Genomic DNA, 21,140 nt, shown 5'->3' with positions numbered 1-21,140 from the left:
TTCAGAATTCAGAGAATGGCACTTTATTTTAAGATCTGATTTTTTTCCCATGATTCTCTACCAATTCTTCCATGATGGTGTCGTCTTCTTCCACAGTGACCAGGACCTTCTTGCCCACCAGGCTAAAGATGTCTTCAGGAGGGTAACCTTTGGGCTCACTCACCTTCACAGTGAGCATGTCTAGTGTCAGAATGCTGCCTTCTGGAATTCTCACTTTGGCCACCACAGACTTGCCCAGCTGTGGATAAAACTTAAGATTCAGTGCCAGCCACACAAATAACTAGCACACGCTGTTTTACCCCCAGGGTCCCTGATCAGTTTTCTCACACAAGGTCCCTGGAAAGCAGGGAGTCTGTTTTCCCCTTGGGTGCCTAGAACAATAGCTCACAAACAGCAGGGTCTTGGCCAGTGTGGGGTGGACTCAGACTCAGAGGGGTGGCCTTTACAATAAAGGACTCAGGTTATGTAGCCAAAGAGAGCAAGACCCAAATCCCAGGCAGCTGGGGACAAGGCGAGGCTGAGAGTCTCTGCAAAATGGGAAATAACAGTGCCTCTATCCTGTCGGATTAGTGATGATAATGCCCGTAATCTACCTGGAACACAGACTTGGTAAATAAAAATGGTGATTACTTTTGTCATCATCCAGTTCAGTATCACATTTTAAACACATGGAAATGGAGGTGTACGGAGGGCGGGTAAGCTGGCCAAGGTTGCAAGGAGCCAGGAGAACCTGGGATCCCTGACCCCTGGCCCGCGGCTCGACGGACACAAACCTTACGGCCTCCTCATTCAGTACAACAGGAATATGGAGGGCTCACAAGCATGGAAGGGGCAGACAGGCTGGGCAACGAGAGGAATGAAGGAGACCTGGAGCTCAGAACCAGCAGTTCTAAGGTCTGGTCTATAAATGCTGTTCCACAAAGTATCTAACTCTGCATCTTCCAGGTGAGGGCCAAGGAATCCATTCTGGAATTTATGTCAGGACAAAGGTCTTGTTAGCAGATGATTATCAAATGTTACGTCTTGTGGTGTCTCACCGTCTACCCACAGAGCCAGGATGCTCAGAACAAAATTCAGTGTTCAGCTGCTGAAACTCTTATTCCAGTTTCTGAGCCAGCTTTCTCCTCTCTTCTGATACAAGGCAGTTAGTTTCTTTTTACTGTTATTTTAATTTTCCAGTGTATATACATCTTTGAGAGCAGCAAGTAGGCCCCACTGGAATAAAAGACAACCCTCCTGGAGCAGGCCTGGTGTGGCATCTTGGCTTTGGCCCAAACAGCCTGCAGCATCAGAGTAGTGAGTGCCTGCTCCCCTGGCAGCCCCGACTCAGAGGCTGAGCCAGGTCTAGGCCTTGGCTTCCAGGAAGGCCCGATGGCCCCTGTGCCAGGCAGAGTTTGCTGGCCTCCCCTCGTCCACTCTGTCTGAAGGTTAATGCTGCACAGCTAGCTCAAAGGGCTCCCAAGGGAATGTATGCATTATCCCCCAGCAAGCCCGTGAGAACCCTTGCCCCATGCTTCCAGTCTCTCCCCATGCTTAGTGATTCCTTGACTTATCACAGCCCTCCTGCCCCTGCCTCATGGAACCCCTCCACCTGAACATGCCTCTAGGATTACCTACAACATGGGACCCCAGACTCTACCTCTCCGCATGCCTCATGAGGCCCCAGACACCACCAGGGTCTTCAGCGCTGGGGCCACAGAGACTTAATGGAAAGCCGTCATATGATGCCAGGGAACCAGAGGAACAGCTAAAGTTCTTCAGTAAGTTCCTCCCGCTGCTAACATGAACTCCAAAAACCTCAGGGGCTCGCAGCAACATCCCTGCATCACCCCACCGTTCTGGGCTCAGGTAGGGCTGGTTCCTGCTGCCTCTCAGGTAAGCCCACATAGCTCCTCTCAACACTGGCACCTGGCAGGCCAGGAGAACCCACCTTCTCATTGCAGGCCATCTCACAGGGCAGCAGCTGCTTGGTCGGGGAGCCCAGCGCCCTCTCCACGAGGCGCACGGACCGCACCAGCTCGGCCAGCTCTCCAGGCTCCAGCGAGGCCGAGTGGTCACTCCCTTTCCAGGTCTTGTCCAAAGTTATGTGACGCTCCAAGACCTTGGCCCCCAGAGCCACTGCAGCCACGGATATCGCTATGCCAGTTTCATGCCCAGAATACCCTATGGGGATGTCAGGAAAGAGCTTCTGGTATTCCTTTAAAATAGAAAAAGGAAAAGGTTAAACAGTGTAGTGCTTTCCACATACAATCCAGAGTCAGGCTGATGGATCTGAGGCCCCATTCAGCCACTCACTATCTGTGAAGCTCCAGGAAGTCTCTGAGGCTCTCGGAGCCTCTCCTTCTGGGGACGACGATAGCTGGTGGGAGCTGCTGTGAGCACGTGGAGGGCACTCAGCACACTGTGAAGGCTGAAAACTAATGACTGCTCTTATCAGGAACACATCTGAAGAATGTGTCACACTGCGCAAACCACCAGGAATAACACCAGAACTATAACCAAATGCCTAAACTGACTCAGAAAGCATCTCTCGCATTTAATTAGGATGGTGTGATCACTGACCTACAGCCAGACATCCTGGAATGTGAAGTCAAGTGGGCCTTAGAAAGTATCACTACAAACAAAGCTAGTGGAGGTGATGGAATTCCAGTTGAGCTATTTCAAATCCTGAAAGATGATGCTGTGAAAGTGCTGCACTCAATATGCCAGCAAATTTGGAAAACTCAGCAGTGGCCACAGGACTGGAAAAGGTCAGTTTTCATTCCAATCCCAAAGAAAGGCAATGCCAAAGAATGCTCAAACTACCGCACAATTGCACTCATCTCACACGCTAGGAGAGTAATGCTCAAAATTCTCCAAGCCAGGCTGCAGCAATATGTGAACCGTGAACTTCATGATGTTCAAGCTGGTTTTAGAAAAGGCAGAGGAACCAGAGATCAAATTGCCAACATCCACTGGATCATGGAAAAAGCAAGAGAGTTCCAGAAAAACATCTAATTCTGCTTTATTGACTATGCCAAAGCCTTTGACTGTGTGGATCACAATAAACTGTGGAAACATCTGAAAGAGATGGGAATACCAGATCACCTGACCTGCCTCTTGAGAAATCTGTATGCAGGTCAGGAAGCAACAGTTCGAACTGGACATGGCACAACAGACTGGTTCCAAATAGGAAAAGGAGTACGTCAAGGCTGTATATTGTCACCCTGCTTATTTAACTTATATGCAAAGTACATCATGAGAAACGTTGGACTGGAAGAAACACAAGCTGGAATCAAGATTGCCGGGAGAAATATCAATAACCTCAGATATGCAGATGACACCACCCTTATGGCAGAAAATGAAGAGGAACTAAAAAGCCTCTTGATGAAAGTGAAAGTGGAGAGTGAAAAAGTGGGCTTAAAGCTCAACATTCAGAAAACAAAGATCATGGCATCCGGTCCCATCACTTCCTGGGAAATAGATGGGGAAACAGTGGAAACAGTGTCAGACTTTATTTTGGGGGGCTCCAAAATCACTGCAGATGGTGACTGTAGCCATGAAATTAAAAGACGCTTACTCCTTGGAAGGAAAGTTATGACCAACCTAGAGAGCATATTCAAAAGCAGAGACATTACTTTGCCAACAAAGGTTCGTCTAGTCAAGGCAATGGTTTTTCCTGTGGTCATGTATGGATGTGAGAGTTGGACTGTGAAGAAGGCTGAGCACCGAAGAATTGATGCTTTTGAACTGTGGTGTTGGAGAAGACTCTTGAGAGTCCCTTGGACTGCAAGGAGATCCAACCAGTCCATTCTGAAGGAGATCAGCCCTGGGATTTCTTTGGAAGGAATGATGCTAAAGCTGAAACTCCAGCACTTTGGCCACCTCATGCGAAGAGTTGACTCACTGGAAAAGACTCTGATGCTGGGAGGGATTGGGGGCAGGAGGAGAAGGGGACGACAGAGGATCAGGTGGCTGGATGGCATCACGGACTCGATGGACATGGGTCTGAGTGAACTCCGGGAGTTGGTGATGGACAGGGAGGCCTGGCGTGCTGGGATTCATGGGGTCGCAAAGAGTCGGACACGACTGAGCGACTGAACTGAACTGAACTGAAAGCAAACATGCTATATGCACAAAGATCACCATCAATAATACAGACAGCCCAATCTCAATCCTCCGGTGGAAATGCTAAATAATTAATTAATTGGTTATCTGTAATTCACTGGAAGCAACAAAAGACATGCTAAGTCGAGTAAGCCTTGTCAGGGAGGGCGGCCAGAAGGCCTGAGTACAGCAGAAAGACCCAGACGGGAGTTAATAAAAGATTAGGACGGCTGAGTGGCAAAGGCCTCAGAAACCAGGCTTAAGAGCGTGTGCTGGACAAGGAAGTGCAGGTTGTAGGTCAGAGTACTCACCCTGCCGTGATGGGGTGGGCTGGGCTGGTAGGGGTCGGGGGCTGGCGGGCAGTTCAACTCTGATCATGCCCTGCTCTCAGGATAAAGGACATGAGCACACCAGGGAGGTGAGGAGGGGGACGGTGGAAGGGAAACAGGACCACGCTTCACAAAGGAAGAAAACTGAGGAAAATATTTGGCATCATACACACTAAATTGTCAATTATGGTAATCTGTGGGATGGGATTATAGAGGATGTTCACTTTCTATGTTATATACATCAGGGCTGAGTTTCTTTTTTTTCTTAAATCATGTTTTATTTTTAAAAATAATATGATTTAGAGATGAGCGAGCAATGGAGAAAAGACTACAAAACTGGGAGGGACTAAAATTTTAGTTACAAAGACAGCCATGTCATTTCGAAAAAAGATTACTTTTTTAAAAGTTAAATAGGAAAGACTCTCTAGAAAAATGTATAAGAGCTTACATAATCAGGGGGAGAAAACCTCAGAATGTCAAATACTGTACTGAAAGAATCAGAGAGCTGGTAAATAACAGAACAGGAAAACTCAGAAGTTTCAAGAAGGTCTCCTACAATTCAATATGAAGAAAAATGAATATTTGCACACCAACATTCATATCAGCATTATTCACAATAGCCAAAAGGTGGAACCATCCCAGATGTCCATCAACAGATGAACAGATAAGCCATAAGTGGTATACACACACAATGAAATGTTATTCAGCCTTAAAAAGGAATGAGATGCTAATACACGCTACAACATGGATGAGCCTTGACGACGTTATGCTAAGTGAAAGCAGGTGGACACAGAAGGACAAATACTGTATGATTCCATTTATTTGAGAAACCGAGAGTAGTCATGTTCATCAGTCAGTTCAGTGCAGTCACTCAGTCGTGTCTGACTCTTTGCGACCCCATGAATCCCAGCATGCCAGGCCTCCCTGTCCATCACCAACTCCCGGAGTTCACTCAGACCCATGTCCATCAAGTCCGTGATGCCATCCAGCCACCTGATCCTCTGTCGTCCCCTTCTCCTCCTGCCCCCAATCCCTCCCAGCATCAGAGTCTTTTCCAGTGAGTCAACTCTTCACATGAGGTGGCCAAAGTGCTGGAGTTTCAGCTTTAGCATCATTCCTTCCAAAGAAATCCCAGGGCTGATCTCCTTCAGAATGGACTGGTTGGATCTCCTTGCAGTCCAAGGGACTCTCAAGAGTCTTCTCCAATACCACAGTTCAAAAGCATCAATTCTTCGGTGCTCAGCCTTCTTCACAGTCCAACTCTCACATCCATACATGACCACAGGAAAAACCATTGCCTTGACTAGACGAACCTTTGTTGGCAAAGTAATGTCTCTGCTTTTGAATATGCTCTCTAGGTTGGTCATAACTTTCCTTCCAAGGAGTAAGCGTCTTTTAATTTCATGGCTACAGTCACCATCTGCAGTGATTTTGGAGCCCCCCAAAATAAAGTCTGACACTGTTTCCACTGTTTCCCCATCTATTTCCCAGGAAGTGATGGGACCGGATGCCATGATCTTTGTTTTCTGAATGTTGAGCTTTAAGCCCACTTTTTCACTCTCCACTTTCACTTTCATCAAGAGGCTTTTGAGTTCCTCTTCATTTTCTGCCATAAGGGTGGTGTCATCTGCATATCTGAGGTTATTGATATTTCTCCCGGCAATCTTGATTCCAGCTTGTGTTTCTTCCAGTCCAACGTTTCTCATGATGTACTTTGCATATAAGCTAAATAAGCAGGGTGACAATATACAGCCTTGACGTACTCCTTTTCCTATTTGGAACCAGTCTGTTGTTCCATGTCCAGTTCGAACTGTTGCTTCCTGACCTGCATACAGATTTCTCAAGAGGCAGGTCAGGTGATCTGGTATTCCCATCTCTTTCAGAATTTTCCACAGTTTATTGTGATCCACACAGTCAAAGGCTTTGGCATAGTCAATAAAGCAGAAATAGATGTTTTTCTGGAACTCTCTTGCTTTTTCCATGATCCAGCAGATGTTGGCAATTTGATCTCTGGTTCCTCTGCCTTTTCTAAAACCAGCTTGAACATCACGAAGTTCACGGTTCACGTATTGCTGCAGCCTGGCTTGGAGAATTTTGAGCATTACTCTCCTAGCGTGTGAGATGAGTGCAATTGTGCGGTAGTTTGAGCATTCTTTGGCATTGCCTTTCTTTGGGATTGGAATGAAAACTGACCTTTTCCAGTCCTGTGGCCACTGCTGAGTTTTGCAAATTTGCTGGCATATTGAGTGCAGCACTTTCACAGCATCATCTTTCAGAATTTGAAATAGCTCAACTGGAATTCCATCACCTCCACTAGCTTTGTTCGTAGTGACAGAAAATAAAATGACAGCCGCCAGGAGCTGGTGGGGGTGGGGACGGCACTCAATGTTAATGAGTATAGAATATGATATGACTCTGAGATGAGAAAAAGTTCTTCAGATGGACATAGCAATGGTAGCACAACAATGTGAACACACTTAGTGCCACTGAACTAGACACCAAAAAATGGCTACGATGGCAAATTGTATGTATATTTTACAAAAACAAATCCATAACTCATTAAGAAAAGATAAAAGCCAGCAATTCACAGAAAAGGGACCCCTAATGGCCAATACACACAGGCAAAAAAAATGTATATGGCCAATTACAAAGACTCTACCTTAAAACGACAAAAAACAAATAAAAAAACAAAAAAACCCTGAAAGACTCCACCTTAAATTGTATAATGAGAGAAATTAAGATTGGTGTTAAGAAAATTTAATTTATAATCTTTAAGAATGTATCTGACTGCTTAACTCCATAGTTGGTTCTAATTTGATTCTGGAACAGCAAGACTATCAAGCGGAAGTGTAAGTCGCTCAGTCACGTCCGACTCTTTGCGACCCATGGACTATATAGTCCATGGAATTCTCCAGGCCAGAACACTGGAAGGATGTCCCAATTACAAAGCATGTCAAGGCTGGTTAAAATTTTGGCTGCATCTTTCCCACAGCCAATGACCCAGTCAGCCAAGGGCCCTCCCTTGTGCTCACCGAGATGACACGCAGGTTGACGTCCTCAGGCTGGAGCGGGTAGGCACTGGTGCACTGGAGGAAGCAGAAGTTGGGGTTGAGGGGCTTCACAATCTGATAGACTTGCTTCATGGTGTCCATGGACTGCATCCCACTAGAGATCACCATTGGGCGGCCTGAAGGACCCAACACCAGTACCATCATCACTTTATTTTCAGAGGTTCCGATTCTCCCTTTAAGCACACCCCTGCTGTTGGTCTCATCATTCAAACAACTCTTACACAGTGGAGGAACACAGGCGAAGTCGGTGGGTTTCTGTCCTCAACCACAAGAAACGTAGACTCCCTTCACCCCACAACATTATTGTGCAGCAAAGTGAACCAAATTAAGAGGAATCTGACACTCTTTAGAGAAAGATGAGCATCTCATTGTATTAAGAGGTTGCACAGCGTGATAGGGTGAGCATGCCCCAGATTCAAGAGGGTGAGGCCTTGAGCTGCCAAGTCCTACCTGTGTGGTCTCAGATTCTTGGCTATGAAGTAAGTAGAAAGCATCATCATCATATGACCTGCTTCAGTCCCAGTACTGACATGAGAACCACTGTACAAGCTCTGATGTGCAGAGGCTGGATGTTCTAATATACCTAGAGAGTACTTCTCCAAGTCAGAGCTGCCTCTAAGGAGTTTCATTTATACTGTCATATCCTTCATTTTATATAAGTATTTTATTAGAAATTAAAAATAATTTTCATTTTAAAATTCTTATGAGGACTTCCCTAGTGGTCCAGGGCTTAAGATTTCGCCTTCCTATGCAGGGGGTATGGGTTCGACCCCTGGTCAAGGAGGTAAGATCCCACATGCCTCATGGCCCACAAACAAACATAAAAAAGAAACAATACTGCAACAAATTCAATAAAGACTTTTAAAAAAATGGTCCACATCAAAAAAAGAAATCTTTAAAAATTCTTATAAAAACTGTATATCTTTAATTTCTTTCAACTCAGCACATGAAAAAGTGGGAGTAAATGCTGATTGGAAAATCTGTCTTCAGCAGACTCTTTAGTGGGTTATTACCAACGGTGTAAAAACACAAAAAGTCTGGATTCAGATTGTATGACAAAAATTAAACACTCACCTTTTTTGGCTGTCTTTTCCAGATACGGGAAATTGTTGGTGTCCCCAGATCCAACTTTGAAAAAGGGAACATTCAGTTCATGCAGAAACTCAACTGCCATCTACAAAAATCAAAGGGGGGGCTCACATTCACCACGGTTCAAAATCACCATCCTCAAGACTGGCGAGGAGCCACCTACAAATAGAAATACCCCTTCTCTTGCCCAGCAACTTGAAAGCAGACACAGATTCGTTATCAGTCATTTCATTCAAATTCAAACATTCGTTCACTCATATCCACCCATCCATTTGTCCAACAAACACTGCACCCTGGCGCACACTGTCTATGAGAATCTGGAAAAGAATCAGACCCCTGGCCAGACCTTCCTTCCCTGGGGGCCTGGGGCCCAGTGAACAAACAAGAAAGGTCATGACCTAATCTTGACTTAGACAAGTAGGCACTGAGAAAGTGAGTGTCCCTCAAAGGCCTTATCCTTGCCTCAGGACCAAACAGCCAGGAAAAGAGAGGCCATTTCAATCCTTGCCAAAAGTAGAAGAAATGAAGTGTTTCATGGCTCAGCTCTGACACATTGATCCACAGCTGGCAGGGTCCATCAAACCCAAGCCCTTTCAGACCTCAAATTATGCTGCCCACAGAAAAAAACCAATCTGACTGTTTGAGGCTACTTCTCTAGGGCCCTTCACCATCCTTATCTGGGATTCATCAATAACCCTCAGGAAATTGGCAAATGTCAGCAAATGCCTCCTGAAGGAATTAGTGGACCACAAGTTTTAAGAGTAAAATCTCAATTTGGTGTACAATTACCAAAACTTCCCAAATTACTTTTCATTACTATTTTTTTTAATTGAAGTTGAAAATCAGAAGTAGAGAGAGTCAATGCCTTGGAATATTTCCCAGTATCTAAGTTCCATCTATCTTAAAATGCTGGCCAAGTCTCAGAAGTAAGTTTGGAAGTTAGCTAGGTCAGTGCTTCTCACACTTTAATACAGGCACACAAACCTGCCATGGATCTTGGATGAATGAAATGCACGTTCTGATTCTGTTGATCTAGAGTGGGGCCCAAGAGTCTGCATTTCTTGTAAGCTCCTCAGTAATACCACTGTTACTGCTCTGTGAAACATACTTAGATTAGCAAGGAGCAAGGTTACTGGCATGGAAATCCAAAGGGTTTGGGGGTGGTAAGGAACAGTATGAGGTCATTCTGCCAGCAGGTTCTTTATTTTTTTACTTCTTTTCTTTTTTTGGTCTTACCATGTAGCACGTGGGATCTTAGTTCCCAAGCAAGGGATTGAAGCAAACTGGTGCTCCCTACATTGGAAGTGGTGAGTCTTAACCACTGGACCACCAGGGAAGTTCTTGCCAGCAGGTTCTTTGAATCAAACTAGTACTGCCTGAGCTTTCTCCCATCTTCCCAGCAGATGATGAGCTACTCTAATCACTGGCCTCACTCAGAGAATCATTTTCCTCTAATAAGTAGGGGTTAGAGCTGCTGGTTGGAGAAGGCAATGGCACCCCACTCCAGTAGTCTTGCCTGGAAAATCCCATAGATGGAGGAGCCTGGTGGGCTACAGTCCATGGGATCGCACAGAGTCGGACACGACTGAAGGGACTTAGCAGCAGCAGCAGCAGAGCTGCTGGCAATGGCAACCCACTCCAGTACTCTTGCCTGGGGAATCCCATGGACAGAGAAGCCTGGTGGGCTGCAGTCCATGGGGTCGCTAGGAGTCGGACATGACTGAGTGACTTAACTTTCACTTTTCACTTTCATGCATTGGAGAAGGAAATGGCAACCCACTCCAGTGTTCTTGCCTGGAGAATCCCAGGGACGGGGGAGCCTGGTGGGTTGCCGTCTATGGGGTCACACAGAGTCAGACACGACTGAAGCGACTTAGCAGCAGCAGCAGCAGCAGAGCTTCTGGAGAGACATACAGTGCCTAACCAGCCAGTGAACAGGCCAAAGGCAGATGACACTCTCAGTCTAGGAGACACCTTTCAGGATGGCCAAAGCACCACTCACGTCCAAGGTGCTAAACCACCGCCGCCTCCTCCCCTCTGCTTTATGTCTTCCTTGTCTCTCTCTTCCCTTCCACAGTTTTCTAGGTCATTCTCTCCTGTGTATGTGTGTCTCATACTATTAACCAGCCCTAAGATGAAACTGAAAAGCATTTGTTTTAAACATATTTATTGAATAAAGTCTAGTGTCCCCACCCTCCCCACTCTATCTGGCAGATGAAGAGAGTGTTTTCTATTTTAAGAGGGAAAATCCTGTGCAAAATTTCATCTCTAATGCTCCACTTTGTGAGAGCATGGCTCATGATCAGAGTCCCCAGGGCCATAAAGAGATGGATGAGCCCAATCAGGAGAGGCGCAGGGCACATAGGGGCAAGGAGGGGCCAAATGTAGGAAAAATGCTTTGCAAAAGCTTACCTATGGCTGATTGTAAAATCTACATAAAGTGAAGTCACTCAGTTGTGTCCAACTCTTTGCGACCCCGTGGGCTGTAGCCTGCCAGGCTCCTCTGTCCATGGGATTTTCCAGGCAAAAATAGTGGAGTGGGTTGCCATTTCCTTCTCCAGGAAAATATGCATGGAGCTCTACAATTTTGAAGCGAGCAAAGGGGTAAATTCCTATTGGCAGAGAAAGGTGCAGCTGGTTTCTTGCAGCCTTCCTAGGGAGCCAGCCCCACCTAGTGGCCACTTAGAAAACTGCCATTTTGGATTAATCTCTTCTGCAAAGGGTGCCAGTTTCAGTAGCCTTCCATTCTGAGGCAGTATTACTGGGCCCAGGCCCCGTCAGGCTGGGTCAGCGCCAGTGGCTGCCTTTCTCTCTGTGGACTTCCTGGCTTCCTCTGTCTATGCTGCTTTCAGTCCCCCTTCCATCTACGGGATATCGATACAACGCAGCCAGGCAGCCTCATAACTTCTCCTCTCCTCTGCCCCACATCACAAAGGCTTTCTGAGCCTGTCTGAAAGGAACTCAATCGAGTATGACCCTCACTAGGCATCCAGGAGTTAAACACAGAGCAAAGGGTCCTACCAGCAAACTGTTTTGGGTGAAACACTGCACTGTAAGACCTCACCTTGGAGGGTCCTAGTGAGTACACTCCTCTAGCTAATTTACTCCTAGTGTTTCCCACACGTATTCAGCACAGAACCCTTGTTTATTTGGGGAAGGGACTTTTAATTAATGAATTAATGAGGAACCCCCTTTCCATAATGTATCCCATGAGAAATTTGGGAGCCTGCTGATCTAAGGGGTAACAGAAAAGACAGGAGTGGAAATGGGGTTTTTCTAAAGCTGCTTCCACTCCCCTTGATTTCGGGATCTCTGACACCAAGCTGGGAGAACAGTTGCCGGAGGGCTTGCCCAGGCTGAGGAAAGGATGGGGGGCAGGGAAGCATGGAGCCAAAAAGGCCCAGCCTGCCTTCAGCCCAGTCAGAGCACACCACAACACAGGCAGGGGTGCCCTGCAGCAGGGGTGTTGGAGGAACGAGGGCAGGCACTATGGGGGCAGGCACGAGGAGGGAAGGGTGGCTCTGCTGGAATTGGTCCTCCAAGGGCCGCCTCTACGTCATGGCTCCCATTTGCTTTCTCAACAAAACTCTCCATTTCGACCAAAGGCACTCTGCTCATTTCAGTCGAGTTCCACAGGCCTCTGTGCAGCTTCTGACCAGGTGCCCTGGTATTTTCTTGGTCTTCATAAAGTTCCACCATGCCTTAACCTTTCCTCAGCACACAAAGAACGCTCAGGGCAGCACACACGGTAGAGAAAGCTGGCACTCAGTACATGCTTACTGTCCATGAGGAAGTCAGCGGGGGTGAATTCTCAGAGCTGCTTTCTAGACAAACACGGAACAAGCGACCAACCCACCTCGAACAGCCGGGTAGACAGGACTTGCTGGTTCAGCAAAAAGGGACCTGGCGAGCAAAGCAAATGGCACTCTTGCAAAGGCTCTTAAGAATGCCACAACGGGAAGCCCTCGCACAGCAAGGAAGAGCAGCCCCTGCTTTCCACAACTAGAGAAAGCCCATGCACATCAACAAAGACCCAGCACAGCAAAAATAAATAAATAAATCTAAAAAAAAAAATACATTTCTCCTCGCTGCCTGTGCCTTGGTCTGTCAGGACACCAGTGGGGAGCAAACAGCATTCCTGAGACAGAAAAGACTCCCTGCCCCTTTAAGTGTGAAGCAGAGAAAAGGATTCTAAGCAACAGAACAGCTGTCAGTCAGTGGGTACAAATCTTGCAAGCCCCCAGGTTCATGTCACCAGGTCCTCACTGCAGCTGTGGGGTGGGCATCTTGATTACCTCATTGTCACAGATGGACGGACACCTGTGGCTCAAAGAGGTTATGTGACCAGCCCAAGCTCACAGAGCAAGTGTGTCAGCACCTGAGTGTGGCTGCAGAGCTCAAATTTACACACCAAAGTGCTTCCTGGGAAACCAGGAGGCAGCCCCAGCCACCAACACCCAGACTCCTCTCCTTCCCCTCTCTGCTCCTGACTCTTAACCTCAAAGCCACCCTGCAGCAAAAGACCTAAAGAAGTGACTTCCTGAGCAGCGGCTGCCCAGCTGCAAGCAGAGGCCAGGCATTCCCTTCAGAGCCCACATCCGGGAGCTCAGGTGTCTGGGAACAGTCTTAACAGGAAAGTCCTCATTCCAGGTCCAAGTCACCTTAGTGACCCTGCCAGATTCTAGGCTGACTCGGGACAAACGAGCACGGAGAGCCTTTGGATGACAGCTTCTTCACACATGAAAGGAGATGGAGGCCCCAGAGCGGGGCAGCAACTTGCCAAGCTCACATGCAGATGAACTCAGCAGAGCAGGGCAAGGACCTGGATTTCCTGACCCTCAGCCCGGGCTGCTTCCTCAACTGTAACTAATGTGGCCGAGCGCTGGCTGCGTGCTGCGCCTTCTGCGGGTGATCACGTTTAATCCTCATGACAACCCTGCGAGGTGAGTTCAGCTGAAGACACAGAAGCACAAAGAAGGTAAATAACCTCCACCTGGACTTACCAGGAATGAGAGGCAAAAACCTCATACATTGCTGGCGGAACGTAAAATGGTGCAGCCACTTTCAAAAAGTCTGGCAGTTCCTCAAAGAAGTTAAACACTGAGTTACCATAAATATATATATATATACCCAAAGGACCACATACTGTCTGGTTCTTTTTATATACAATGTCCAGAAAAGGCAAATCTATAGAGACAGACAGCAGATTAGAAGTTGCCTAGGGCTGGGAGAGGAGAAGTCAATGGCACCCACTCCAGTACTCTTGCCTGGAAACTCCCATGGATGGAGAAGCCTGGAAGGCTCCAGTCCATGGGGTCACTAGGAGTCAGACATGACTGAGCGACTTCACTTTCACTTTTCACTTTCATGCATTGGAAAAGGAAATGGCAACCCACTCCAGTGTTCTTGCCTGGAGAATCCCGGGGATGGGGGAGCCTCGTGGGCTGCCGTCTATGGGGTCGCACAGAGTCCGACATGACTGAAGTGACTTAGCAGCAGTAGCAGCAGTAGGGCTGGGAGAATTGAAGGAATTGAGGAATGACTGCTAACGGGTATAGGGCTTCCTTTTGGGGTGATAAAAATGTTCTAAAATTAATTGAGTGAATTGTATGATGTGTCAATAAAGCTGTTATTAAAAAATCTATCCCTGGGAATTCCCTGGTAGTCTAGTGATTAGAATTTGGCACTCTCACTGCCTTGGCCTGGGTTCAGTCCCTGGTGGGAAATGAGATCCCGCAAGCCACATGATGAGGCCAAAAAAAAAGAAAAAATCTGTGCCCTTGTCCTAGGGGCAACATGGGTCCAAGACTCTCCAGCCACCAACATGGAGGGTGGTGAAGAACAGGGGGAAGCCCAAAGGCTCTGCTGAGCTCTGGGAAGCTGTACATGCCTGGACCAGCACCCAGGTGGCCACTGGGGGACCCCAGAAAGGTGTCAGATCTGCCCTCAAGACCCATTTCCTAACTGTGCGACATTGCATAGACATTCTAGCCCCTGGAGCCTCCATTTCTTTATCTGTAAAATGGGACATAGTAGGGATAAAATATATTACTGTAAGCGAAGATGCTTCATAAACTATAACATCAAATTCAGATGTAGGAAATTATGATTATTAGATGAACAACTAGATCTGAAGAATGTCATGCTTATGAAGGCTGTCAATTAAAGAATGAATCTGGGCTATGGAACTGATGCCTGAACTTGTCAAGTTTCCCAGACATCTAGGTTCTCTGCTTCCCCTCCTTTTTTAATCTACTAATGGTCTAGACTAGAGTGATGCTTCTTTTGATGTAATTTACAGGCACAGCTTAGGGTTGGAACAGTAACACAGAGGTCAGAGGCCTACAGAATGAACTGGAGTCTCTTCAAATACCCTACCTGACTAAAAGAATCACTAGCCAAGAGCCTTAAAAATGTTAAGTTTCGTCTACTGATCTGTTTCTGCAAAGTTATCCTAAGGAAACTCAAAACACAGAAAGATGGTCATCTCAGCATCATTTAAAAGCACAAAAAGCTGAAAGTAACCTCATGTTCAAACATAAAGAAATGGTCACATATATTATAAATCCTCAAAAGAAATACTATACCACGATTAATAACTTTCAGCAAAAGATATGGAGAGTTACATGTCAATTATAGCTCAATAAAGCTGAGAAAGAAAACCAGGATATGGGTAAACACTGTGGTATAAGATTAACTGGAAGAAGCAAACACAGAACTAAACATTCAAAATATAACAACCAGGTAATAAAATACGCATATAAAACAAGTTCAGGAGGAAATATGTACAAAGAGCAGTTTTTCTCCTTTTTTTTCCTGTTTTCTAAACTTTCTGTGACATTATTTTTATAACTAAATTTTTTTATATTTGAAGAAAGAGCCCACGAAGGAGTCTTGAGGCAGGTCACAGAGCAGATGGAACCTGAGACCTGGCACCAGCTGGTCTCTTCCAGGATGTGGGCATGGCCATCCTGGGAGCCACTCCCTTCTAGAAGATGCAGTGTCACCCCACCCAGATCACCCACAGCCACTCGGCAACAGGAGGACTCCTGTTAGGACTGCAGTTTCCCGATTCTGAGTCTAGGCCACTTTCCACTGGGAGCAAATTGGCCCAGTGGGATCTCCCATTGGCTTGAGGGACGCTGGGTTTCCAGGTGGTTGCCCCCTACTCCCAGAGACAGCCTGTTTTGAAAACCATAGTTCTCTTTCCTCCAAATTTCACTGGGCCTCCAATCCCCCCGGCCTCCTGTTTAGTTGGACATTCACCTGGTCAACGTTATGGGGAACTCTAGCTCAGAAAACACAGAACAGTGTAAAGAGAGCAAGGCCTGCAGCTGGCTTAAAGTCAAAGACACCAAGACACCAGGCCACCTGTTGTCCCCTAAGTCTGGTAAAATGGCAGAGGGCTCACCTCATCCATTCCAGAGGCAGTGAAGAAGATGCCAACCTCCTCGGCATATTTCTGCAGCTCCTTGTACTGGGCATGGCTGAACTCCAGATGGCGTTTGTGCTCCCCGTATGTCTTCCCCCAGGAATGCTTCGAGGTGTATGGCCTCTCCAAGGCTTTCCGATTAAACTTATACTCCAGCTCACTCTTCTGGAACTTGGCACAATCGGCCCCACACTCCTGCAACACATATTAGGGTTCCTTTAATTTTTGGTCACGGGCTCTCAGAGAGAAGAGAAATGTTGGGGCAGCTGCTATTAAACCATTATCTTTAAAAACAACATCAAGGGGACTTCCCTGCCAGTCCAGTGGCTAAGACTCCATGCTCCAGATGCAGGGAACCAGGGTTCAATCCCCGGTCAAGGAACTAGATCCCACATACCGCAACTAGATTCCGCATATCTCAAAACTAAAAGATCCTGCATGCCACAACTCAGACCACTCACTCTCTCACTCAGGCTCAGCAACTAAGACCTGATGCAGCCAAACAAGTAAATAAACAAATATTTAACAAACAAACAAATGCCAACATTGAATGACAGAGTTCTTAAGAACTCCCAAAGAAGAGAAACAGAAGCAAGGAAGTCTCAAAAGAAGAAAAGGCTGGGGATAGGAGTTCCCCTCTGTTTTTCCCTCTTAAAATGTAAAAAAAAGAAAAAAAAAAAGTGGGGGGACTTCGCTTTACATTATAATATTAAAAATAATTAATCAAACAATCAAGATTTTAAGTTGTATAACTCAGCAGAGTTGTATAACTCAGGATATGAGCACGGACGAGAATTTAGGGGGAAAAGAATCTGCCTTAACTCTGACTCTCCTGGATAAGTCACTCCCTATCTCTGGCCTCAGTTTCTCTATCTATACAAATGGCCATGTGGAACAGCTCCAAGGCCTGTAACTTTCTGAGGAGCCCCTGATGGGGGTGGCTGTTAGCTGTTTTGCACATGTGGTTTCTATATGGCATCTTGTTTGAACAAGAGGTTCTGGGGTAACGGCAAGCAAAAAAATTTAGAAATGCCCCAGCTTTACTGAACAGAAGCTATAATATAAAAGCTGGATTATCTGACTCTAAAAGCTATAATTTTATTGCCAGTCAGCCTCCAAGCTCTCAAAATTGTGTGTTTTTTTTTTTAAATCACTCGGTAGAAAGATTAAGGAAAACTCTCTCAAGTCTCAGCTCACTGACACTGCTACAGACACACAGGTGTTCATGTTGCTGGAAACCTGGGCTCCAGAAATGTCTGTGCTCAGAGCGTCACTTTCACTCCTGGAAAAGCCACAAAATGGCATGGTCAAAACTTGATGCTAGAAAGAAGTTCAAAGAACATTAGACCTGAAAGTGACCTTGGACGACTGAGTCCTCATTGTCTAGATAAAGATCCCAAGGCTTAGAGGGACCTGACCAAAACTGTGTGGAGACTCTCTGGCAGAGGCGGCCAGAGGGCTTTTCTGGGGGCTGCACGACATGATCTTCATAGCGCAACGCTTCCCTCCTTTGCTTCTCACGTCTGCCTCAAGAAGCAGACTTACACTCAAGAGGTTACAAAGCTTGTCTCCATCTAGGCAAACCTTCCCTTTATAGGAAGTAATAAAGTGAAGTAAAACAGCAGAAAGTACTAATGAGGAGAGATCAGAGAAAGTTCTACCACATCCCACACGACAGCAGTTGTACTGGGAGGACAGAAAGTTCCTCCCCTTCTTTTCTCCACTTCTTTCCTAAATGAGGTACATTTCTGTATCTGTTTAATGCTATGGTCAACTCTAGGTTCAGAAAACACAATCACTGTCCCTGTTTTACCCCACTGCTGATGGTTTCTTTGTTCAAGCTTTTATTGCTTCTCTACCGGCAAAAAAGCAAACTGACAAATAAGTCAAGGTGTAACACACCCTCTGCATCAAATTTGAAAGTTAGGTGGTGCATTTAAGGCACTTGACCCAGTAAGCATTAAAAAGTTCTGGCAATTGTTACTCTTTAAAAGCACATTTTACTTTTTAGATTTCACCCATAAGTGATAACATACAGTATTTGTTTTTCTCTGACTTGTTTCACTAAGCATAATATCCTCCAGGTCCATTCACATCGTTGTAAATGACAGAATTTCACTTTTTTATGGCTGAATAATATTCCATTGTGCATACATACTATATCTTTATCCATTCATTTGTTGGTGGAAACTTAGGTTTCAAACAGACTCACAGATCTAGAGAACAAACAAATGGATACCAGTGGGGAGAGGGAAGGAGTGATGGACAAGAAAGGGGTGTGGGATTGAGAAGTACCATCTACTATGTATAAAATAAATGATCAACAAGGATATACTGTACAGCACAGGGAAATACAACTATTATTTTGCAATAACTTTAAATGGAAGAGTATAATCTATAAAAATATTGAATCACTATGTTGTATACCTGAAACTAATATTATTGCAAATCAATTATACTTCAATGATTAAATAAAAATTTAAAATAAAAGTATTTCCTTTTTTTGGCCACGTGGCACCCAGGATCTTAGTTTTCCAACCAGGGATCAAATCCACATCCCCTACAGTAGAAGCAGAGTTTTAACCACGGCACTGCCAGTGAAGTCCCAAAATAAAGTATCTTTATGATTCTGCAGGGTTCCATAAAAGCAGAGTTAGTCCTGAAAGAGTAAAATAAAACCTAATTATGAATGACAGAACAACTCTGGCTGAAGGGAAGTGAAAGGAAAAAAAGATTTAGTGAACTACCTCTAAATCAAGAAATCACAGTGCAGATCTTATGCTGGGGACTGGGTTTACAATGAAGAATGTGACAGGTCCCCCCTTCAGAGCACTCACAGTCTAACAGAAAGTTTAAACAGACACTGACAATGCAATGCCATGGGAAAAACTACGGGAACCCAACTCTGAAAGGAGGAGTTGGAGAAAGCGTCCAAGAGAAGAGGCAGCATGAGCGTTCATTAACATCATATCACTAATAGCTAACATGTATTGAGTCCTATTTGCCACGTACTGTACTAAGAGCTTTACATCTTTATTTTATTCTCAAAATTCTATGAAGTAATTACAAGGAATGGCAGATGAGAGAGACAACAGCAACTTTCAGGAACTTCCTGGAAGTAATTCACTGTCGCAGAAAATGTCAGAGATTTCAAAAATGATAGGCTGGAAGAGGTCAGGTCATTAAAGTCTTGAAGACTTTATTAAAGGGTTTCGACTCTACAGTGGCAGTACATAGCCACTGAAGGCTCATCAAATCTGTGTTGCAGAAAGATCATTCTGCCACCAGAAAGGGGCGAAAGAGGTCGGGTTAGGGAGCAACTGTAGTAATGCAAACAAATCAGGAGGGTGGCAAAGGGATGAGGAACAGGATTCGAAACGTCTGGAAGTGGACCTGGAGAGCTGGACGCCAGGCCAGATGCAGGGCACAGAGAGGCAGAGCGAGGATGATTCGGTCTCTGCGCAGCCCCGCCCCACCCCGGCCCAGGCCGCTCTTCCTCCAGGCCCTTCCCTACCCCGCCCCCCGCCCCCGGGCTAGTGCCCGAGTTGTCTAGACCGTCCCCTCACCTTAGCCATGCGGATCATGCGCTTGGCCACGTCCAGATCGCCCTGGTGGTTCTGGCCGATCTCGGCAATGATAAAACATGGATGCTGCCCGCCCACCCAGCGCCCAGGACACAGCTCCAGCTCCAGCGGCATGGTGGTGGCTTACGCTTCCCTGCTGCACCACCAGTCAGGGTCCCGCCACCTCCTTGGAGCGTTAGGTCCGCAGCCCAGCGGGACCCACACACCGGCCCCCCCCCCCACACACACACACACACACCGGCCCCGCCACGTCAGTCCTTGGCCGCCGGGCAGCCAATCCCCAAGCACGGCCTCGCTCCCGACAGCCAATCAGATTAGGGGGCGGAGCCACCCTGTAGGAGAGCGGTGCGGCGGAAAGAGGAAGTCCAGAGCTTGGAGTGCGGCTCACAGCCGCGAGCGTAACCTCTTTCGGTCGTAGGGTGCCTGCATCGGTGAGCAAACATTCCCCTAAGGAGGCTGAAGGCTGGCTTCCTTGGGCGTGGAGAGAATGCGCCCTACGGTGTAATGGAAAGAATGAATTCTGGAGTTACAATTACAGAGCTGGTTCGAGCCCATCCCTGCTGTTGATCATGAATACCTTACCCTTGTGAGCTTTATTTTCCTTTTTCTCTGAACTGGAAAAATTATAGTTTCTACATCCTAAGGTTCGTGAGATAGCGTATAGATCACCCTGATCACAGTACTTGGCCTGTAAGCTTTCAATAAGTGGTTGCTGGTCCTATTATATGAGATGCATAAAGTTCAAAAAGTTCACTGACTTGTCCACAAGCCATCCAGAAAGCCGCGGTGGAGCTGGGACTAGGACCCTGGATTGCCTTCCAGCCTAGGGCTCTTGCAATACTCTATCAGTTCAGTCGCTCGGTCGTGTCTGACTCTTTGCGACCCCATGAATCGCAGGCCTCCCTGTCCATCACCAACTCCCAGAGTCTACCCAAACTTATGTCCATCGAGTCGGTGATGCCATCCAGCCATCTCATCCTCTGTTGTCCCCTTCTCCTCCTGCCCCCAATCCCTCCCAGCATCAGGGTCTTTTCCAATGAGCCAACTCTTCGCATGAGGTGGCCAAAGTATTGGAGTTTCAGCTTCAGCATCAGTCCTTCCAATGAACACCCAGGACTGATCTCCTTTACGGTGGACTGGTTGGATCTCCTTGCAGTCCAAGGGACTCTCAAGAGTCTTCTCCAACACCACAGTGCAAAAGCATCAATTCTTCGGCGCCCAGCTTTCTTCACAGTCCAACTCTCACATCCATACATAACCACTGGAAAAACCATAGCCTTGACTAGACAGACCTTTGTTCACAAAGTAATGTCTCTGCTTTTGAATATGCTATGTAGGTTGGTCATAACTTTCCTTCCAAGGAGTAAGTGTCTTTTAATTTCATGGCTGCAATAACCATCTGCAGTGATTTTGGAGCCCCCAAAAATAAAGTCTGACACTGTTTCCACTGTTTCCCCATCTATTTCCCAGGAAGTGATGGGACCAGATGCCATGATCTTGGTTTTCTGAATGTTGAGCTTTAAGCCAACTTTTTCACTCTCCTCTTTCA

At 46.4% G+C, this 21,140-nt stretch overlaps 1 protein-coding gene across 1 annotated transcript; it reads right to left on the bottom strand.

Moving 5' to 3' along the window:
- Positions 1-19,815, bottom strand: NANS (N-acetylneuraminate synthase). Its single transcript, XM_055580253.1, has 6 exons — positions 19,574-19,815; positions 15,987-16,202; positions 8,561-8,660; positions 7,448-7,602; positions 1,931-2,197; positions 1-238 (listed from the first exon to the last, which is right to left on the bottom strand). Exons 1-6 carry the CDS (start codon positions 19,703-19,705, stop codon positions 29-31), a joined length of 1,080 nt encoding a protein of 359 aa, XP_055436228.1. The 5' UTR covers positions 19,706-19,815; the 3' UTR covers positions 1-28.
- Between the last annotated feature and the right edge of the window lie 1,325 nt (positions 19,816-21,140).

The sequence above is a fragment of the Bubalus kerabau genome, chromosome 4 (assembly GCF_029407905.1).
Source record: "Bubalus kerabau isolate K-KA32 ecotype Philippines breed swamp buffalo chromosome 4, PCC_UOA_SB_1v2, whole genome shotgun sequence".
NCBI classification, from domain to species: domain Eukaryota; kingdom Metazoa; phylum Chordata; class Mammalia; order Artiodactyla; family Bovidae; genus Bubalus; species Bubalus kerabau.
This window is presented reverse-complemented; position numbering and strand designations above follow the sequence as displayed.

Bases quoted from the DNA above. Each gene is read 5' to 3' on its own strand.
- NANS (XM_055580253.1), bottom strand. From the start codon at position 19,705: ATGCCGCTGGAGCTGGAGCTGTGTCCTGGGCGCTGGGTGGGCGGGCAG. The intron at 2,198-7,447 runs GTGAGCACAAGG...TCTATTTTAAAG, and splicing joins TCAACCTGCGTGTCATCTCG to GAATACCAGAAGCTCTTTCC. The intron at 239-1,930 runs GTGGGTTCTCCT...TTTTATCCACAG, and splicing joins AGATGGCCTGCAATGAGAAG to CTGGGCAAGTCTGTGGTGGC.